The following is a 22,653-nucleotide window of genomic DNA, read 5'->3' on the forward strand; positions in this document are numbered from 1 at the left end:
TATATACATCTGACACTGTGGGGCTTGGTTAGGAGTTTGAACATTAGCACAATGTTCTTAAAAAATAAGTAAAACTATATATTTTTATAAAAACACTACCAGATGGGCTATATAAATGGATCATATACAAAACATTTATGCAAAAAAAAAATCTAGTGTACAATGTCCCTTTAAGTATGCACCATTCACCAGCATTTAAAACACAGCACTTGTTTGGAGAGCCTAAGGTGATTTTAAAATCTGGTGATGATTCAATTTATTGATGGCCGACATGATACAATCCTCACTAGCGCTCTAACCAGCTGCAGTATTTAAAATGCTGGTGCACTTAGCATACCTAGCTATGCTTCACATGCGCATGCAGAGAAACATTTTAACAATAAAAACAGTAATATTGTGTGCCCAAGCTCACTGGTTAATAAGCTTAACTCCCACAGCTTAATTGGTTGAGAGGGACATTCCCCAAGAATAAAAACAAACATTTCCAATGCAAAAAAATCTTTGTATGATAGCAAACATCTTCGCTCCGCTTTTCCCAAAACTGGAATATCCTCTTGCCTTTGTGCTTTTATAATTTAGCTAATAATTTTCTAACAAATCACGCATCGTGTTTTAGTTCTGTTACTTTGTAGAAATCTACCTCTAGAATCAAAAATACTCTGTAACCACTTTGGTTTGTTTTAGCTACAGAAGACTTGGCTGATTTAATTAACATTTCTTTTTGGGATTATTTTTTGGAGGGGGATATACCGGTATATAAAACTCAATATATAATTGCCACTTGCAATGCATGCTTATTCAGTGAGTGTAGGGCATTAAGAAGAGATTACAATGCGAAAATGGTATGCACTTCTGACCCTGAAGCTGTGGGTACGCTTTACCCCCACAATGGGTTTAAAAACACAAATTTAAATGCGGATTGGGGAAAAAAAGAAAACAATGGCTCCTATTGTGTAATTGCAAGGGTTAAACCAAGAGACTTGCAGGGTCAATAGTGCTAAAACTACACAATCAAATTAGAGCATGCAATTTTTGCATGACAATGTCCCTTTAATTGAAGCACTACCAGACCTGCAACACAATTTGACACACGTATTACGTACTGTAAATTAATAAATTCCAAGGAAGCTAGCTCAAACAAACCCAATCCATCATTCACCTCATGCACATTAGGTGGTAAATGAATAAACCTAGAAGTGACCCTAAATCCCCTGATATGCTGAGAAAAAGTTTATGTTATAAAAATCAAAACATCTAGGGGCTAATAAGCATCTATTGGAACAGGATTTTTTTTTTTTTAAGGCAAAACACATAACAGGTGCACTCCCATGCAGTTTCAGAAGAGACAGTGATGGTAGCTATGCCCAAAACTTACCGGATCTGTTAGCATTGTCCGTATGTGGGATGTCAAAGCAAGTACAGCCAAGCAGTTAAAGAGAGTTCCGTTAATGACAGAATACCAAAAGTCTCTGGAAGGCAAGAGCATAACAAATGTCACCACAAAGTCCGCATAGAAGACCAGCATCCATGTAATCACGGCACAGACCATGCCACATCCATCTCGTATAAACCAAATCTTGTCAGCTACATCATTTTCTGATGGTGAAGAATCATAGCCATCACTTTCATTGAGAAGAGGATGATGCTCAACATCACGGAATCTGTGGCCTGAGGACTGCATGGTTTATGAGAGTGTCCTAGACATGAAAATGCACAAAAGAAAAACAATTAATGGCTGACTGTACGTGTTGTATGTCTGTGTAGCATTGTCAGTCTTTCCATTAAACATCTCAATGTTTGTCTTTTAATATTATCAGAGCAGAATATGCATAAACTGTCATCCAATTTGATAGAAATTGTGGTTATTGGTTACATTTTAACTAGATATCTAATAATCAAGAAAGCTGCTGGATTGTGTGGATTTTTCCTAAAATTACTGAGTGAACTTTACATTCCCAGACGTCATCTATTTTATAAATTCACAAATCTCTTGAGAGTGTATATTTATCACAAATAAGGGACCATAAAATTACAGAGATCTTGAAATGGCTACTAATTTGCAAAGTTTAGAAACAGTCATGTATGTATTATTACATAGCACTAAAAATAAAAGCAAAATAGGTTTTTGTTTAATATAAATATACAATCTTAAGAACCTAGTGTGGCCCCCGCTAGTGCTCTTGATGTGGTCCTATACTTCCTTATTTCACACCGTTTCCCTACTTTTTGCCATTCCACAGATTATACTTAATGTTTTTGACTTCCCTGTTCATGTCATTTTTTTCACCAGCTTTATGGAGTAAGAACCAGTTCCAATAACTGCACTACATCTCGTAAATTAGATTTTTTTTTGGTTCATTTTGCTATAGGTTAGTGCTAAAACAGAACAAGAATATAAAATTGTAAATACATAAAGTACAATAACTTAAAAAGATTAAACTAAAATGGCAAATAAGAAAAAAAACTGTAAAGAGCAGATAAAAACACAAGCTGCTATTGACTTTCAACTATAAAAAGGCAGACATCTACTAAAAATGCTATTGATTGAGAGGGAACATTGCTTTCAGCAGAGCATGATTCTTCTCCCTCCCCCGCTAAAGGACACTAGCACTTACAGAAATGTAATACCTAAGACTCCTAGCTGTTTTATTGGTTTTAACTATAGAGCTCTAAGATGCTTTCTTCACTATTTTTTCTTACTCTGCTCTTATCATATTACTAAATGAGCACATGAATGGAAAATCTTTTAAAATAAGATTTACTGCGATCAGAGGTTAAATGGTTAAACCGTAAGCGCTAGATCTTAAATTTATATACTGTAAACACTTTAACAACCTCTTCCCAAAACCATTACCAATAATGGTGACCTACCACTACTGACACCATAATTTCACAAACTCTCCAAAAACACAATTAACCCACCATTAAATCTGCTCTCTAAGAATCGTATGCTAAGAATCGTTGCTATTATAGGTATTGGTTGGAGTATTGTGTTATTTGTGATGAGGGATGTCTCAGCTTGGTTAGAGTAATAAAGTAGAAAATAAATCTAGCTGTCTGGACCTCTACTGTTCGTAATAATAGGTGTAAAATTTTAGACTTGTTACAAGTTACTAGTCATGAGTGTCAAAAGGTATTATTACATTTACTGTTTATGTAGTAATTTTATTAGGTGAGTCAAATCGGTTTTATATAGATATAGTGTATACCTTTTTATGTGAGTAAAAAATATGTGATGTACAATGCAGCTGCCGCTAATAACATTCCTAAAGTCAACAACAATGTACTCTTGTTTCCTATTTATATATTCCTAAAACTCAAATGTAACAAAGTGAAGGCAGAATCCATAGTCCAGGGATTTGTAACAAATATCAATTTATTCTTTTAGCATCAACAGAAAGGGAATATTGTATTTGAGAGAGAAAAATAAATAAATCTATGCTGTTACTAATTTAATATAAAATACTAGAAGCAATGACTAAATACAATTCTAGATCTGGCTAAATGTTTAAAGTTTTCTACCTACACTCCTATATAAAAGCATCCAGTGAATCTTAAGAAAAATATGGCTGGCTCAGTGGGTGCCTCCTAATATTCAAACATATTTTTTTTTAACTTTTTTATTAAAATGCCCAAAAAACAGAATTTATGCTTACCTGATAAATTACTTTCTCCAACGGTGTGTCCGGTCCACGGCGTCATCCATTACTTGTGGGAATATTCTCTTCCCCAACAGGAAATGGCAAAGAGCACAGCAAAAGATGTCCATATAGACCCTCCTCAGGCTCCGCCCCCCAGTCATTCGACCGACGGTTAGGAGAAAAAAGGAGAAACTATAGGGTGCCGTGGTGACTGTAGTATTTAGAGAAAGAAATTTTTCAAACCTGATTAAAAAAAACCAGGGCGAGCCGTGGACCGGACACACCGTTGGAGAAAGTAATTTATCAGGTAAGCATAAATTCTGTTTTCTCCAACATTGGTGCGTCCGGTCCATGGCGTCATCCATTACTTGTGGGAACCAATACCAAAGCTTTAGGACACGGATGAAGGGAGGGAGCAAATCAGGTTACCTAAACAGAAGGCTTGCAAAACCTTTCTCCCAAAAACAGCCTCCGAAGAAGCAAAAGTATCAAATTTGTAAAATTTGGCAAAAGTGTGCAGAGAAGACCAAGTCGCTGCCTTACATATCTGATCAACAGAAGCCTCGTTCTTGAAGGCCCATGTGGAAGCCACAGCTCTAGTGGAGTGAGCTGTGACTCGTTCAGGAGGCTGCCGTCCGGCAGTCTCATAAGCCAATCGGATAATGCTTTTCAGCCAGAAAAAAAGAGAGGTAGCCGTAGCTTTTTGTCCTCTCCTCTTACCAGAGTAAACGACAAACAAAGATGAGGTTTGTCTAAAATCCTTAGTTGCTTCTAAATAGAACTTTAAAGCACGAACTACATCTAAATTGTGTAACAAACGTTCCTTCTTTGAAACTGGATTCGGACACAGAGAAGGAACAACTATTTCCTGGTTAATATTCCTGTTGGAAACAACCTTCGGAAGAAAACCAGGCTTAGTATGCAAAACGACCTTATCTGAATGGAACACCAGATAGGGTGTATTACACTGCAAAGCAGATAATTCTGAAACTCTTCTTGCAGAAGAAATAGCAACCAAAAACAGAACTTTCCAAGATAGTAACTTGATATCTATGGAATGTAAGGGTTCAAACGGAACCCCTTGAAGAACTGAAAGAACTAAATTTAGACCCCAAGGAGGAGTCAAGGGTCTGTAAACAGGCTTGATTCTGACCAAAGCCTGTACAAAAGCTTGTACAACTGGCACAGCTGCCAGTCGTTTGTGTAACAAGACAGATAAAGCAGAAATCTGTCCTTTTAGAGAACTCGCTGACAATCCCTTATCCAAACCTTCTTGGAGAAAGGAGAGGATCTTAGGAATTTTAATCTTACTCCAGGAGAATCCTTTGGATTCACACCAACAGATATATCTTTTCCATATTTTATGGTAAATCTTTCTAGTCACAGGTTTTCTGGCTTGGACCAGAGTATCTATCACTGAATCTGAAAACCCACGCTTGGATAAAATCAAACGTTCAATATCCAAGCAGTCAGCTGCAGAGAAACTAGATTTGGATGTTCGAATGGACCTTGTACTAGAAGATCCTGTCTCAAAGGTAGCTTCCATGGTGGAGCCGATGACATATTCACCAGGTCTGCATACCAAGTCCTGCGCGGCCACGCAGGAGCTATCAGAATCACCGAGGCCTTCTCCTGTTTGATCCTGGCTACAAGCCTGGGAAGGAGAGGGAACGGTGGAAACGCATAAGCTAGGTTGAACGACCAAGGCGCCACTAATGCATCCACTAGAGTCGCCTTGGGATCCCTGGATCTGGACCCGTAGCAAGGAACCTTGAAGTTCTGACGGGACGCCATCAGATCCATGTCTGGAAAGCCTCATAATTGAGTCAACTGGGCAAACACCTCCGGGTGGAGTTCCCACTCCCCCGGATGGAAAGTCTGACGACTCAGATAATCCGCCTCCCAGTTGTCTACTCCTGGGATGTGGATTGCAGATAGGTGGCAGGAGTGATCCTCCGCCCATTTGATGATTTTGGATACCTCTCATCGCCAAGGAACTCCTTGATGGTTGATGTAAGCTACAGTCGTCATGTTGTCTGACTGGAATCTTATGAATCCGGCCTTCGCTAGTTGAGGCCAAGCCCGGAGAGCATTGAATATTGCTCTCAGTTCCAGGATGTTGATCGGGAGAAGAGACTCTTCCCGAGACCATAAACCCTGAGCTTTCAGGGAATCCCAGACCGCGCCCCAGCCTAATAGACTGGCGTCGGTCGTGACAATGACCCACTCTGGTCTGCGGAAACTCATTCCCTGAGACAGGTGATCCTGGGACAACCACCAACGGAGTGAGTCTCTGGTCATCTGGTCTACTTGAATCTTTGGAGACAAGTCTGTATAGTCCCCATTCCACTGCTTGAGCATGCACAGTTGTAATGGTCTTAGATGAATTCGAGCAAAAGGAACTATGTCCATTGCTGCAACCATCAACCCTACTACTTCCATGCACTGAGCTATGGAAGGCTGCAGAATAGAGTGAAGAACTTGACAAGCGTTTAGAAGCTTTGACTTTCTGACTTCTGTCAAGAAGATCTTCATTTCTAAAGAATCTATTATTGTTCCCAAAAAGGGAACTCTTGTTGACGGAGACAGGGAACTCTTTTCTACGTTCACCTTCCACCCGTGAGATCTGAGAAAGGCTAGAACAATGTCTGTATGAGCCTTTGCCTTGGAAAGAGACGACGCTTGAATTAGAATGTCGTCCAGATAGGGTGCCACTGCAATGCCCCTTGGTCTTAGAACCACTAGAAGGGACCCGAGCACCTTTGTGAAAATTCTGGGAGCAGTGGCTAGTCCGAATGGGAGAGCCACGAACTGATAATGTTTGTCCAGAAAGGCGAACCTTAGGAACTGATGATGAGAAATTTGTTTGGAATTTTTAAATCCAGAATTGGTCTGAAAGTTCCCTCTTTTTTGGGAACTACAAACAGATTTGAGTAAAACCCCTGACCTTGTTCCACAGTTGGAACTGGGTGTATCACTCCCATTTTTAACAGGTCTTCTACACAATGTAAGAATGCCTGTCTCTTTATTTGGTTTGAAGATAAGTGAGAAATGTGGAACCTTCCCCTTGGGGGTAGTTCCTTGAATTCTAGAAGATAACCCTGAGAGACTATTTCTAGTGCCCAGGGATCCTGAACATCTCTTGCCCAAGCCTGAGCAAAGAGAGAGAGTCTGCCCCCTACTAGATCCGGTCCCGGATCGGGGGCTACCCCTTCATGCTGTTTTGGTAGCAGCAGCAGGCTTCTTGGCCTGTTTACCCTTGTTCCAGCCTTGCATTGGTTTCCAAGCTGGTTTAGTCTGGGAAGCGTTACCCTCTTGTCTAGAGGCTGCAGAGTTGGAAGCCGGTCCGTTCCTGAAATTGCGAAAGGAACGAAAATTTGACTTATTCTTACCCTTGAAAGGCCTATCTTGTGGGAGGGCATGGCCCTTTCCCCCAGTGATGTCTGAAATAATTTCTTTCAATTCTGGCCCAAAAAGGGTCTTACCCTTGAAAGGGATATTAAGCAATTTTGTCTTGGAAGATACATCCGCCGACCAAGACTTTAGCCAGAGCGCTCTATGCGCCACAATTGCAAATCCTGAATTTTTCGCCGCTAATCTCGCTAACTGCAAAGCGGTGTCTAAAATAAAGGAATTCGCTAACTTAAGTGCGTGAATTCTGTCCATGACCTCCTCATATGGAGTCTCCCTACTGAGCGACTTTTCCAGTTCCTCGAACCAGAACCACGCCGCTGTAGTGACAGGAATAATGCACGAAATAGGTTGAAGGAGGTAACCTTGCTGTTCAAAAATCTTTTTAAGCAAACCCTCCAATTTTTTATCCATAGGATCTTTGAAAGCACAATTGTCCTCAATGGGAATGGTCGTGCGTTTGGCTAGTGTAGAAACCGCCCCCTCGACCTTAGGGACTGTTTGCTATGTGTCCTTCCTGGGGTCGACCATGGGGAACAATTTCTTAAATATAGGAGGAGGGACAAAAGGTATGCCTGGCGTCTCCCACTCCTTATTCACTATGTCCGCCACCCTTTTAGGTATCGGAAAGGCATCAGGGTGCACCGGGACCTCTAGGAACTTGTCCATCTTGCACAATTTTTCTGGGATGACCAGATTGTCACAATCATCCAGAGTAGATAGCACCTCCTTAAGTAATGCGCGGAGATGCTCTAATTTAAAATGTCACAACATCAGGTTCTGCCTGCTGAGAAATTCTTCCTGTATCAGAAATTTCTCCATCTGACAAACCCTCCCTCACTGCCACTTCAGACTGGTGTGAGGGTATGACAGATAAATTATCATCAGCGCCCTCCTGCTCTACAGTGTTTAAAACTGAGCAATCGCGCTTTCTCTGAAATGCTGGCATTTTGGATAAAATATTAGCTATGGAGTTATCCATTACTGCCGTCAATTGTTGCATAGTAACAAGCATTGGCGCGCTAGAAGTACTAGGGGTCGCCTGCGTGGGCATAACTGGTATAGACACAGAAGGAGAGGATGCAGAACTATCCCTACTTCCTTCATCTGAGGAATCATCCTGGGCAACCTTACAAAATGTGACAGTACTGTCCTTACTTTGTTTGGACGCCATGGCACAATTATCACATACATTTGAAGGGGGAACCACCTTGGCCAATTATCCAATCTATACCAAATTTTCACCACAGTGTCTTAATGCATTCAAAGTATTGCACCCTAATTTTCAAACTGTTAACCCTTAAAATGCGGAAACCGGAGCCGTTTGCAATTTAACCCCACTACAGTCCCAGCCACAGCCTTTGTTGCGACTTCACCTATCCCAGGGGGGTATACGATACCAATTCAAGCCTTCTAGGAACGTTTTCAGTGGATACCAGACCCTCTCACATGCGGCTGCATGCACTGCACTCAAAAGAAACTGCGCAATAATGGCGCGAAAATGAGGCTCTGCCTACTACAGTGAAAGGCCCTTCCTGACTGGGAAGGTGTCTTAACTAGTGCCTGGCGATAAAAACGTTCCCCAAATAATAAAAAGTGTGAAATCAACTTCAAACTTTAAATAATAAGAGTGTCAACCAGTTAATAGCCCATAATAAGCCCTTTATTCTTTCTGAGTCTAAGAAAATGGCTTACCGATCCCCATGAGGGAAAATGACAGCCTTCCAGCATTACACAGTCTTGTTAAAAAAATGTCTAGTCATACCTTGAGCAGAAAAGTCTGCAAACTGTTCCCCCCAACTGAAGTTCTCTGGGCTCAACAGTCCTGCGTGGGAACAGCAATTGATTTTAGTTACTGCTGCTAAAATCATACTCTTCTTTTAAACAGAACTCTTCATCTCTTTCTGTTTCAGAGTAAATAGCACATACCAGTACTATTTCAAAATAACAAACTCTTGATAGAAGAATAAAAAACTACAACTAAACACCACATACTCTTCACCATCTCCGTGGAGATGCTACTTGTTCAGAGCGGCAAAGAGAATGACTGGGGGGCGGAGCCTGAGGAGGGGCTATATGGACAGCTTTTGCTGTGCTCTTTGCCATTTCCTGTTGGGGAAGAGAATATTCCCACAAGTAATGGATGACGCCATGGACCGGACACACCAATGTTGGAGAAATGTATGTACAAGCCACTCAAAAACATAATACAGAAGATTATGTGCTTAATCCAAAACACAAAAAAAGGAAAAGTCACACTTTTACGAGCACTGGGCATAAGCTCAGGTCGCCTCAAACTTTAATGATATCACATTTAGACACTTGATATTATAAAATATGCTATCCTAATTAACCTCTAGACACCGTTAGGACTTCCCATGACTCCTTAAAAGCATTGGGCTTTATTACTGTTAGGAAGCCATGGGACATCCTAACTTGTGTGGCGTCCTGCTCCCCCTCTGTTACAAAATGAGCACTAGATCCGACTGGGGGGGACTTACCTGGCAACTCAGGCAGTCCCCATGAATCCAACCAGTGCTTAAATAGAGTGACAATGAATCACTGATACAATGTGACAGCCAATGAGTGCAATCATTGGCTGTCAGCACTGTTCCCACTTCCTCACTCGGTTCAGTGCGATCTGACGCGAGAGAGGAAGACAGACATTCAGTGATATAGTGTCCTAAAGTTCTTTACAGTTTTCATAAAAAAAAAAATATAACAACCCTTTCATTGCTGATCACAGTGTTATTGTTGTGATGACTGATCAGTACAATATTACTGTTTATTACTTTTGGGGTGCATTTTTTTTTTTAGTTACAATTTGACCCTTTTTGTCATTGGTTTTTTTTTTTTATTTTTAGGTTTTAAACCCTTTCCTGTTGTTTTTGATCACTGCCCTGCCCTTTGTCTGTGATCAGTCTGATCGGTGTGTTCTGTCTGATTAACCGTTATTTTTATTTTTTTTTTACACGGTTAGTGTACTAAGAAAAGAGAAGAAATGTAACCCTTTTAGTGCTCTTTAGATTCTTGTTGGGTGGTGTTAACTGGTGGGAGGGTTGAGGGATTTAGTATAAGGCAGGAGTTAAAAAAATAAATAAAAAAACATTTCCCCTTTTGCATCATATTATATTGCAGAGGAAACTTACAACATTCTCGCAAAGGATTAAGAGAGCGACACCTTTGCTTGATCTGATAGGGACCCTCTAACAGCATCAGATATAGAGCCCCTAAGTGACACTACTAGCTATAGTGTTCCCAGCCATACAAACATTTACGGCAACTGATAACATCATAGCAAGCATTTCAGCTTGTGAGCAAATAAATTATTTTAACCTGTTTCTCGCCTACATGTTTGAGAATATAGCTACTCAAAAAAAAAAAAAAAAAAAATGTATATTCCAGCCAGTATCGGTCGGCATATCCAAATTCTCAGCACGTTAAGAAAAAAATAACACCTGGCACCTCACTGACCCCAACCGAAATTAAAATGTTTTGGGCACTGATCTTGGTAATGGGTATAGTGAAAAAACCCAGCATAGATTTCTACTCGCACCAGCACCCCATCCTGGCTACCCCTCTTTTCCTAGGGATTATGAAGAGGGATAGAGAAAAGCTGCCGCGGTTTCTGCATTTTAAGGATAATGCCCAGTGCCCCCCAAAAACTGACCCCTTGACAGGCTATACAAGATACGGCCCTGATCAAACACCTGTCTGAAAAGTTTTCTGAAAATTACACACCTGAGCAGAACATCTGTGTAAATGAATCCCTTGTGTAATTTAAGGGAAGATTGAGTTTTAAGCAATATATTCAAACTAAGCATTCATTTAAGCGTTCAAGCTATGGAATCAAATTTTATAAATCGTGAAAATGCACTACAAGTTATACCGGGGTATTTCGCATTTATGAAGGCAAAGACAGACAGCCATCTTGATTCACCTGGTTGTCCAGATTCTAGTGGCACAAATAGCAAGATTGTTTAGGATCTCCTCCTACCCTTGCTAAACAAAGGCTACTATCTATGGCTAGAACACTATACCATCATAGATTTGTTTAAAAAAAAAGTATTTTATTTTGAAACCATAGCCTGTGGTACAGTGTGGAAAAAAATTGCACAGGTTTCCCCCAGAAGCTGACATACAACAAAAAAGCACAACATCATCCTTACGCCATGATAAAGTGCTGGCCCTTCAGTACACTGACAGAAAAGAAGCATACACAATGCATGATGAAAATACAGTGCCAGTGTCTGTCAGGGGAAAAGATGCACAAATCCAAAAAAACAGTGCGTTGTTCAGTACTGCAGATATATGGAGGGAGTAGATTTAGCTGATCAGTGCATACAACCATATCTGGTTCAATGCAAGACCCGCCTTAGCCATATACTTAACACAGATAACAGTCTATAATTCATATGTGCTGTACAAAATAGGAGCCACAGGGAAGCCATACAATTTCCTGGAATTTACACTAAATATATTTTCAGATATTTTGTTTAACCTGACTCCTAATCCTCCCAAATTTGAATCAGAGAATGCCCAGAGACTTTGCAGCAAGCACTTTACTTGTAGGAGTCCCCACCCCCAGCCTGCTACTATTGCCCTTCCTGCCCATCTCTACCTGAGCTATGTATTACAGGTGGTTTCAGAATATTCCATACAGAGTTAAACTATTGATTTAAAGGAATCTGTAGGTGTTCTTGGTTTATTGTATTATTTTGTATTCCTGACCTATCTTGTGGCGATTACTCTGTCAGCTGCCTGTACCAACTTATTGGCTTATACTGACTACTCTGACTTCTGGATCCCCATTGGCCTGTCCCTTATTTTGTGACTAAGTTGCTACAAAAAAAAAAAAAAACTGGACATACCCCTTTTGGAATACCCTGGGTTGTCTACTTTTGAAAATGGTATGCCATGATGAGGATAATTTTTATTTTTGGGCTGCAATACTGTCTCAAAGGTGACATAGGCCCAGAAAATCCATGTGTCAAATTTCCATGTAAATGGGCAGAACTCATATTCAGGTTTGTAAACACCTGAAAACCTTTACATGGGGGGTATTGTTGAACATCGCTGAACAAAAATATGAGCGTTTTATTGCATGATTATGATATTCACTTTAAAAAAAATGTGTGTTTAAGCTTGGAAAACACAACATGTCTTAATTTCTCACTCTTACTTAGATTTTATTCATGTTAAATTATAGTTCATATAAACGTATTTGATGTCAAAAGAAAGCCCTATTTGTCCTGTAAAAAGCAATATTTAATAAGTTAATAACGTCACAGCCCGGGGAGAAAACAGAATTTATGCTTACCTGATAAATGACTTTCTCCAACGGTGTGTCCGGTCCACGGCGTCATCCTTACTTGTGAGAAATATCTCTTCCCCAACAGGAAATGGCAAAGAGTCCCAGCAAAAGCTGTCCACATAGTCCCTCCTAGGCTCCGCCCACCCCAGTCATTCGACCGACGGACAGGAGGAAAAAACAGGAGAAACTATAGGGTGCCGTGGTGACTGTAGTTAGAGAAAATAATTCATCAAACCTGATTAAAAAACCAGGGCGGGCCGTGGACCGGACACACCGTTGGAGAAAGTAATTTATCAGGTAAGCATAAATTCTGTTTTCTCCAACACTGGTGTGTCCGGTCCACGGCGTCATCCTTACTTGTGGGAACCAATACCAAAGCTTTAGGACACGGATGAAGGGAGGGAGCAAATCAGGTTACCTAAACAGAAGGCACCACAGCTTGCAAAACCTTTCTCACAAAAATAGCCTCCGAAGAAGCAAAAGTATCAAATTTGTAAAATTTGGCAAAAGTGTGCAGTGAAGACCAAGTCGCTGCCTTACATATCTGATCAACAGAAGCCTCGTTCTTGAAGGCCCATGTGGAAGCCACAGCCCTAGTAGAGTGAGCTGTGATTCTTTCAGGAGGCTGACGTCCGGCAGTCTCGTAAGCCAATCGGATGATGCTTTTAAGCCAAAAGGAAAGAGGTAGAAGTCTCTTTTTGACCTCTCCTTTTACCAGAATAGACGACAAACAGAGAAGATGTTTGTCTGAACTCTTTTGTAGCTTCTAAATAGAATTTTAGAGCACGGACTACGTCTAAATTGTGTAACAAACGTTCCTTCTTTGAAACTGGATTCGGACACAAAGAAGGTACAACTATCTCCTGGTTAATATTTTTGTTGGAAACAACCTTTGGAAGAAAACCAGGCTTAGTACGCAAAACAACCTTATCTGAATGGAACACAAGATAGGGCGGAGGCTCAGAAACTCTTCTAGCAGAAGAAATAGCAACCAAAAACAAAACTTTACAAGATAACAACTTAATATCTATGGAATGTAAAGGTTCAAACGGAACCCCTTGGAGAACTTAAAGAACTAGATTTAAACTCCAGGGAGGAGTCAAAGGTCTGTAAACAGGCTTGATCCTAACCAGAGCCTGAACAAATGTTTGAATATCTGGCACAGCTGCCAGTCGTTTGTGTAGTAAGACAGATAACGCAGAAATCTGTCCCTTTAGAGAACTCGCTGATAATCCTTTATCCAAACCTTCTTGTAGAAAGGAAAGGATCTTAGGAATTTTGATCTTATTCCATAGGAATCCCTTGGATTCACACCAGCAGATATATCTTTTATATATTTTATGGTAAATTTTTCTAGTTACAGGTTTTCTGGCTTGAACCAGAGTATCTATCACAGAATCTGAAAACCCACGCTTTGATAGAATCAAGCGTTCAATTTCCAAGCCGTCCGCTGGAGGGAGACCAGATTTGGATGTACGAATGGACCCTGTACAAGAAGGTCCTGTCTCAAAGGTAGCTTCCATGGTGGAGCCGATGACATATTCACCAGGTCTGCATACCAAGTCCTGCGTGGCCACGCAGGAGCTATCAAGATCACCGAGGCCCTCTCCTGCTTGATCCTGGCTACCAGCCTGGGAATGAGAGGAAACGGTGGAAACACATAAGCTAGGTTGAAGGTCCAAGGCGCTACTAGTGCATCCACTAGAGTCGCCTTGGGATCCCTGGATCTGGACCCGTAACAAGGAACCTTGAAGTTCTGACAAGACGCCATCAGATCCATGTCTGGAATGCCCCATAATTGAGTTAATTGGGCAAAGATCTCCGGGTGAAGTTCCCACTCCCCCGGATGGAATGTCTGACGACTCAGATAATCCGCCTCCCAGTTTTCCACTCCTGGGATGTGGATCGCAGATAGTTGGCAGGAGTGATCCTCCGCCCATTCTATTATTTTGGTCACTTCTCTCATCGCCAGGGAACTCCTTGTTCCCCCCTGATGATTGACATAAGCAACAGTCGTCATGTTGTCTGATTGGAATCTGATAAATCTGGCCTTTGCTAGTTGAGGCCAAGCCCTGAGAGCATTGAATATCGCTCTCAGTTCCAGAATGTTTATCGGGAGAAGAGACTCTTCCCGAGACCAAAGTCCCTGAGCTTTCAGGGATTCCCAGACCGCGCCCCAGCCTACTAGACTGGCGTCGGTCGTGACGATGACCCACTCTGGTCTGTGGAAGCTCATTCCCTGGGACAGGTGGTCCAGGGTTAGCCACCAACGGAGTGAGTCTCTGGTCTTCTGATCTACTTGAATCACTGGAGAAAAGTCTGTATAGTCCCCATTCCACTGTTTCAGCATGCACAGTTGTAATGGTCTTAGATGAATTCGCGCAAAAGGAACTATGTCCATTGCTGCAACCATCAACCCTACTACTTCCATGCACTGAGCTACGGAAGGACGTGGAATAGAATGAAGAACTTGACAAGCGTTTAGAAGTTTCCCAAGAAAGGAACTCTTGTCGACGGAGACAGGGAACTTTTTTCTATGTTCACTTTCCATCCGTGAGATCTGAGAAAGGCCAGAACGATGTCTGTGTGAGCCTTTGCCTTTGAGAGAGACGACGCTTGTATCAGAATGTCGTCCAAGTAAGGAACTACTGCAATGCCCCTTGGTCTTAGAACCGCTAGAAGGGACCCGAGTACCTTTGTGAAAATCCTTGGAGCAGTGGCTAACCCGAATGGGAGGGCCACAAACTGGTAATGTTTGTCCAGAAAGGTGAACCTTAGGAACTGATGATGATCCTTGTGGATAGGAATATGTAGATACGCATCCTTGAGATCCACGGTAGTCATAAATTGACCTTCCTGGATTGTAGGTAGAATAGTTCGAATGGTCTCCATTTTGAACGATGGAACCCTGAGAAATTTGTTTAGGATCTTTAAATCCAGAATTGGTCTGAAAGTTCCCTCTTTTTTGGGAACTACAAACAGATTTGAGTAAAATCCCATTCCCTGTTCCGCCGTTGGAACTGGGTGTATCACTCCCATTTTTAACAGGTCTTCTACACAATGTAAAAATGCCTGTCTCTTTATTTGGTTTGAGGATAAGTGAGACATGTGGAACCTTCCCCTTGGGGGTAGTTCCTTGAATTCCAGAAGACAACCCTGGGAGACTATTTCTAGTGTCCAGGGATCCTGAACATCTCTTGTCCAAGCCTGAGCGAAGAGAGAGAGTCTGCCCCCTACTAGATCCGGTCCCGGATCGGGGGCTACTTCATGCTGTTTTGTTAGCAGCAGCAGGCTTCTTGGCCTGCTTTCCCTTGTTCCAGCCTTGCATCGGTTTCCAGGCTGGTTTGGTTTGTGAAGCATTACCCTCTTGTTTAGAGGATGCGGAATTAGAGGCCGGTCCATTCCTGAAATTGCGAAAGGAACGAAAATTAGACTTATTCTTGGCTTTGAAAAGCCTATCTTGTGGGAGGGCATGGCCCTTTCCCCCAGTGATGTCTGAGATAATCTCTTTCAATTCTGGCCCAAAGAGAGTTTTACCCTTGAAGGGGATATTAAGCAATTTTGTCTTGGAAGATACATCCGCTGACCAAGACTTTAGGGAAAGCGCTCTGCGTGCCACAATTGCAAACCCTGAATTTTTCGCCGCTAATCTAGCTAATTGCAAAGCGGCATCTAAAATAAAAGAATTAGCCAACTTAAGTGCGTGAACTCTGTCCATAACCTCCTCATACAGAGTCTCTCTACTGAGCGACTTTTCTAGTTCCTCGAACCAGAACCACGCTGCTGTAGTGACAGGAACAACTCGATAGGAATAGTAGTGCGCTTGTTTAGAGTAGAAACTGCCCCCTCGACCTTAGGGACTGTCTGCCATAAGTCCTTTCTGGGGTCGACCATAGGAAATAATTTCTTAAATATAGGAGGGGGGACAAAAGGTATGCCGGGCTTCTCCCACTCCTTATTTACTATGTCCGCCACCCGCTTGGGTATAGGAAAAGCGTCGGGGTGCACCGGAACCTCTAGGAACTTGTCCATCTTGCATAATTTTTCTGGAATGACCAGGTTGTCACAATCATCCAGAGTAGATAACACCTCCTTAAGCAGTGCGCGGAGATGCTCTAATTTAAATTTAAATGTCACAACATCAGGTTCAGCTTGTTGAGAAATTTTTCCTGAATCTGAAATTTCCCCATCTGACAAAACCTCCCTCATGGCCCCTTCAGATTGGTGTGAGGGTATGACAGAGCAATTATCATCAGCGCCCTCCTGCTCTTCAGTTTTTAAAACAGAGCAATCGCGCTCTCTCTGATATGTAGGCATTTTGGATAAAATATTTGCTATGGAGTTATCCATTACTGCCGTCAATTGTTGCATAGTAATAAGCATTGGTGCGCTAGAAGTACTAGGGGCCTCCTGCGTGGGCAAAACTGGCGTAGACACAGAAGGAGATGATGTAGAACTATGTCTACTCCCTTCATCTGATGAAACATCTTGGGCAATTTTACTATCTGTGGCAGCACTGTCCTTACTTTGTTTGGACGCTATGGCACAATTATCACAAAATCTTGAAGGGGGAGACACATTGACTTTCATACATATAGAACATAGCTTATCTGAAGGTACAGACATGTTAAACATGCTTAAACTTGTCAATAAAGCACAAAAACCGTTTTAAAACAAAAACGTTACTGTCTCTTTAAATTTTAAACAGTGCACACTTTATTACTGAATATGTGAAAAAGTATGAAGGAATTGTTCAAAATTTACCAAATTTTCACCACAGTGTCTTAAAGCATTAAAAGTATTGCACACCAATTTTCAGAGCTTTAACCCTTAAAATAACGAAACCGGAGCCGGTTACAGTTTTAACCCCTCTACAGTCCCAGCTACAGCCTTTGCTGCGACTTTACCAAACCCAGGGGGGAATACGATACCAAATGAAGCCTTCTAGGAACCTTTCCAACTACTTTCAGATCCACACACATGCATCTGCATGTCTTGCTCTCAAAAGTAACTGCGCAGTAATGGCGCGAAAATGAGGCTCAGCCTACAACTGGGAAGGCCCTTCCTGACTGGAAAGGTGTCTAACTCAGTGCCTGACGTTAAAAAACATTCCCCAAGCTTAAAAGTGTGAATTTCAAGCATAAACATGTATAAAATGCTCAAATAAAGCAATCGATTTGCCCATAAAAGTGTCTACCAGTTTTACAGCCCATATTAAGCCCTTTATTCTGTTTGAGACTAAGAAAATGGCTTACCGGTCCCCATGAGGGGAAATGACAGCCTTCCAGCATTACACAGTCTTGTTAGAAATATGGCTAGTCATACCTTAAGCAGAAAAGTCTGCTAACTGTTTCCCCCAACTGAAGTTACTTCATCTCAACAGTCCTATGTGGAAACAGCAAACGATTTTAGTTACTGCTGCTAAAATCATCTTCCTCTCACAAACAGAATCTTCATCTTTTTCTGTTTCAGAGTAAATAGTACATACCAGCACTATTTTAAAATAACAAACTTTTGATAGTAGAATAAAAAACTACAACTAAACACCACATACTCTTAACCATCTCCGTGGAGATGTTGCCTGTGCAACTGCAAAGAGAATGACTGGGGTGGGCGGAGACTAGGAGGGACTATGTGGACAGCTTTTACTGGGACTCTTTGCCATTTCCTGTTGGGGAAGAGATATTTCCCACAAGTAAGGATGACGCCGTGGACCGGACACACCAATGTTGGAGAAACAACGTTTGGTGGATTGAAGATTCGTCATCTGTCAATCAATTGATGAATATGGCGTGCTTATCCTTATAGCATTACAGGGTAAAAAAACTCAGAAGATAAGTATATATACTACACATTTGATGAATGAAAGTCTCATTCATTTTTTAAATTCTATCCTATGACTTGAGCGACTATGCTCCAGTTTACATTCACTTTAATGTGAAAAAGGTAAATTATGGTTGAACAAACATATAGCTCAAATTCTAGGTTTTGATTACGTTCAGAACTTGGACAATTGCCTAATCATTTGCACCACAGAGCTCAGACCACAATAAAAAAAAATACCCAAATGAATCTACACCAAAGTTCTTTTATCAATAATGCACATGCCCATCAACCACAGATATTTCAATAAAAACATCTTAAATAAATTAACATTATCATCACATGGCTTTTAAACTGTCATTAAAGGGACAGTTAACACAATTTTTTTTTATTTTCTAAAAAGATAGATAATGCCTTTACTACCCATTCCCCATCTTTGCACAACCAACATGGTTATATCAACATACTTTATAACCTTTAAACCTCTAAATTTCTGTCTGTTTCTAAGTCCCTAAAGACAGCTCCATAATCAAATGCTTTCGTATTTGCTTTTCACAACAGGGGAAGCTAGTTCATGTGAGCCCTATAGATAACATTGTGCTTACACCTGTGGATGCTAACAACACAGCACTAATTGGCTTAAATGCAAGTCAATATATAATAAATAAAAAAAGTCATGTGATCCGGGGGCCATCAGAAGATGCTTAGAAACAAGGTAATCACAGAGGTAAAAAAACATTTCATCTTGTTTAAGTAAAGAATGATTTCTAAAACAACTGCACAAATAAGCCTGTATTGATAGTTCACATATTTTCCTCAACCTGTTTTAGTACAGAAGTTGAAACGTGAATTTGTAACTTTAGAGTCAACCACAAAAATGAGTCGACGGCTTTTTTTTTTTTTTTTTTTAAAAGAAGCCAAAAATGCAGGAGTTAGAATTTAAGAATCATGGCTCTCTAGCTTACAGCATATGTCAAGCTCTGATTTAGCTTGCTTAATTAACCATGCCAGCATTACTGCTGTAGAACTGCTTAATTAAGGTCAAGCTCGTAAGCACATTTCTATGGATAGCTACAAAGTCATTATACAATTTAAACAAAAAGATCCTAAATAACACTCTTTATTTTGCCATTTGATAAACATGCAACCTGGAAGAAAACTGCTAATTTCTGCTAAATCAGTTACTGGCTGATTATTCGCTTGACAAGTGGGTTTCACACAAGTCAAGTCATGTCAAGTTCATTGCCTACCATGGATGCTTCTGCCAGCAAAACAATTAGGAGCTTATAGTGAAGCCTGAAGCATTTGTGCACAACTTTATGTTAGAAACAACATTTTTATTTGTAAATTTAAAAGGATGAGACACAAATTGAGTGGAATAAAATAAAAGTTTAAAAAAATAATAAATAAATAAAAAAATAAATAAAAAAAACTTACCTCAGAAATTGTGTAAATGTTATTCAGACATAGCAGGATGCCTTTCAGCTCCCAGGATCCAATTAATCATGTCTGGAGGAATCTATAAATACATTAAGAAAAAAAAAACAAACTTAGCCATTGCACCTCGCAGAAAACTGGTGCCCAACATTTGCCCTCATGCTCCTAGTAAAAAGGCAGGATGTTTGCAGGGAAGTAATGTTACATTTCACTGGTACAGAGAGGGCATTCAATGCCATGCACACACTAAAGCACTGGAAGGAGCTACTTGCATGACAGCTTGGAGTTAAATAAACTTTTGTTCAGCCATGTGTAACAAAGGCACAGCAAATCATTTCTTCTAGGTATCAAGCCCACAGCAAAAACAACCACTGCACTTGCTCCACAGTTAGCAATGCATCCGCATGTAGAGATAAAAGGGAATTTTTAAGAAATTATTTTGTTAATCCTTCAAAGGAAAAATGGGAAATGAGTGTCTTACCTGCCCTGCTAGATTGTTTAAATACCATAACATTTGTTATAGTTGAAAAGCCACTCCCTTTAAATAGCAAGTAAACTTGTAATAATGACATATACACGCACACACCAACATAGGTGATTCTTCTTTCTCATGAATTTCAAAATGTACCTCCTCTATTTTATCTGCGTAGAATATGGTGCTGTGAAGTCAAGGTGTGGGAAGCATCATTTTAACTACATCACAATGACAATGAAGTTATAAATGTGACTGACAAACAAGAGAACCCAAAAGCATGCTGTAATTATACATCTACAACACATTTATACAGTTCTATCAGAATGAAACCTTACCGGTTCTACTACTCAAGACAGCACAGTACCCAACAAGCTAAATATAAAAAAAAATCCAGTTCAGCTTTCTAACTTTCTGGATTTTTCAAGATGTATTCACCTTTTGAAAAGTTGATTGTGCACAATGACATCATATTCATGTTCCTACCTCTTTTGTTGAATAAAAACAAACATAAAATAAAGATGGAAGTTTTAAAACATGAAATAAATAGAAATGCTGTTTGCCTTTTAGGAAAATGGTACAATAAGCAGCCTCTCTAGATGAAGAAGTGTCAATGTTAAGATTACCACCAGTATTTGTATGTTTTAATTATGCACAGAAGAAGAAAAAAAACAAAAAAACACTTTGCAAAATACTTTTAGCATTTATTTTATACCCTTTTCATGTAATTTAGCTCTGAAAAATGAGTTTTTTCTAATAACCAGAACTGAAAAAGCACACTGCAGACTTCTCAAGGCTAACACTGCTACATATATTTTCCTACTTCGTGTTAATAGGTAAGAACTGATAAAAAAAATGCACTCTATACTAACAAAATGATTGTGGACAGCCTTGCCAGCTACAGCCTCAAGCCCAGATTGGCTTCTCCAAATAAGGCCACAGATGGGTGGAGTATGGCTATAAAAAACAATTACAGCAAACAAGATATTAATTTGTTTAAAAAATGTTATTCTATAGCAAAAAACTTAAATATCTTATAATTATACTGTGTGTCTGTCTACAGATGTAAACACATTCTAAGTGGTATTTAAGGTCAGTTAAAGTGGCATTGTAAAAACATAATTTATGTAAGAACTTACCTGATAAATTCATTTCTTTCATATTAGCAAGAGTCCATGAGCTAGTGACGTATGGGATATACATTCCTACCAGGAGGGGCAAAGTTTCCCAAACCTCAAAATGCCTATAAATACACCCCTCACCACACCCACAATTCAGTTTAACGAATAGCCAAGAAGTGGGGTGATAAGAAAGGAGCGAAAACATCAAAAATAAGGAATTGGAATAAATGTGCTTTATGCAAAATAATCATAACCACCACAAAAAGGGTGGGTCTCATGGACTCTTGCTAATATGAAAGAAATTAATTTATCAGGTAAGTTCTTACATAAATTAGGTTTTCTTTCATGTAATTAGCAAGAGTCCATGAGCTAGTGACTAGAGCTGCGCATCTTCACCTGTCTCACGATTCGATTCGATTACGATTATCATCGTAACGATTCGATACGATTCGATTCTACGATGCATCGCGATGCATCACGATTACTGCACTATTTCTGCCCAATTTTTAAATTTTTCAGAAAAAAAAATTCAAGAAGTCAAAGTATTGAAATAAACTCTTTTTTTATTTTATTAGCTCAAAAAAGGACACTCTTCCTGTGGCAAAGTCTGAACACAGCAGACAACAACAGTTTATAGAACAGTAAATACTAAATGGCAATTGTTGTATTGGTTTGGAAACAATATTATGGCATCAAACTGTAGTTACAGAGTACGTAGTGTAAAAAGTGCAGTGCTCACAGTGTACTTCTTCAGTAAAAGAAAATATTTAAATGTATATATTATATATTAGTAAGTAGTACACTATACACTTGTAAAGAAACATGAACAACAAATAAATGTCTAACCTATCTATGTTGGTTTTAATTTAATTTCTTTACTTACTTAGTAATAATAATATAATAGACATTAAATTAAAACCCAAATAGATAGGTTAAGCTTAAGTTACCACCATAATACCTTATTTGTGTGAAAATTGTCCTCAGAAAACAAAACATAAATCCCTTATAGGTACAAAATTACAGGTGCAGTCCACTGTGCCTTCATGACTGTCAATTTGTGGCAAACAAACATCACGTGAAGAATCTGGAACACAACACAAAAGCACAGAGTGTGCACACAACACACATGTGATTGTGACATATACAATTAGTTTACACAGTTACAGACTTACAATAGTACTAGAGACTGAGAGAGAGACATTTAAAACAAGTAGCATTGAACTGAACTACTATAACTACAGTTTCTTCTTGATGATTATATTATCTTTATGGGATCACAAATATAATTAGTTAGTTATTAGTTACTGTTAAAGCAGTACTACACACAACTGAATAGTGACTGAGTCTGTCACTGAACAGTACACAGCAGTCACACACAAACAAACAATACATAAAAAAGGACACAGACATCAAGGAGTAAATCATGGTGAAGAA

General features: G+C 39.9%; 1 protein-coding gene across 3 annotated transcripts in view; it reads right to left on the bottom strand.

Moving 5' to 3' along the window:
- The window catches only part of ZDHHC7 (zinc finger DHHC-type palmitoyltransferase 7), a 211,452-nt gene that overhangs the window by 148,474 nt on the left and 40,325 nt on the right, over positions 1–22,653 (bottom strand). For all 3 annotated transcript variants that reach the window (XM_053700886.1, XM_053700893.1, XM_053700899.1), the window contains exons 2-3: positions 19,627–19,708; positions 1,376–1,697 (exon numbers count right to left, since the gene is read on the bottom strand). In XM_053700886.1, the coding sequence (XP_053556861.1) occupies positions 1,376–1,681 (306 nt within the window). In that variant the 5' untranslated portion in view covers positions 1,682–1,697; positions 19,627–19,708. The remainder of the gene's footprint in view (positions 1–1,375; positions 1,698–19,626; positions 19,709–22,653) is intronic.

This window comes from Bombina bombina, chromosome 1 (genome assembly GCF_027579735.1).
Source record: "Bombina bombina isolate aBomBom1 chromosome 1, aBomBom1.pri, whole genome shotgun sequence".
Lineage (NCBI taxonomy): Eukaryota > Metazoa > Chordata > Amphibia > Anura > Bombinatoridae > Bombina > Bombina bombina.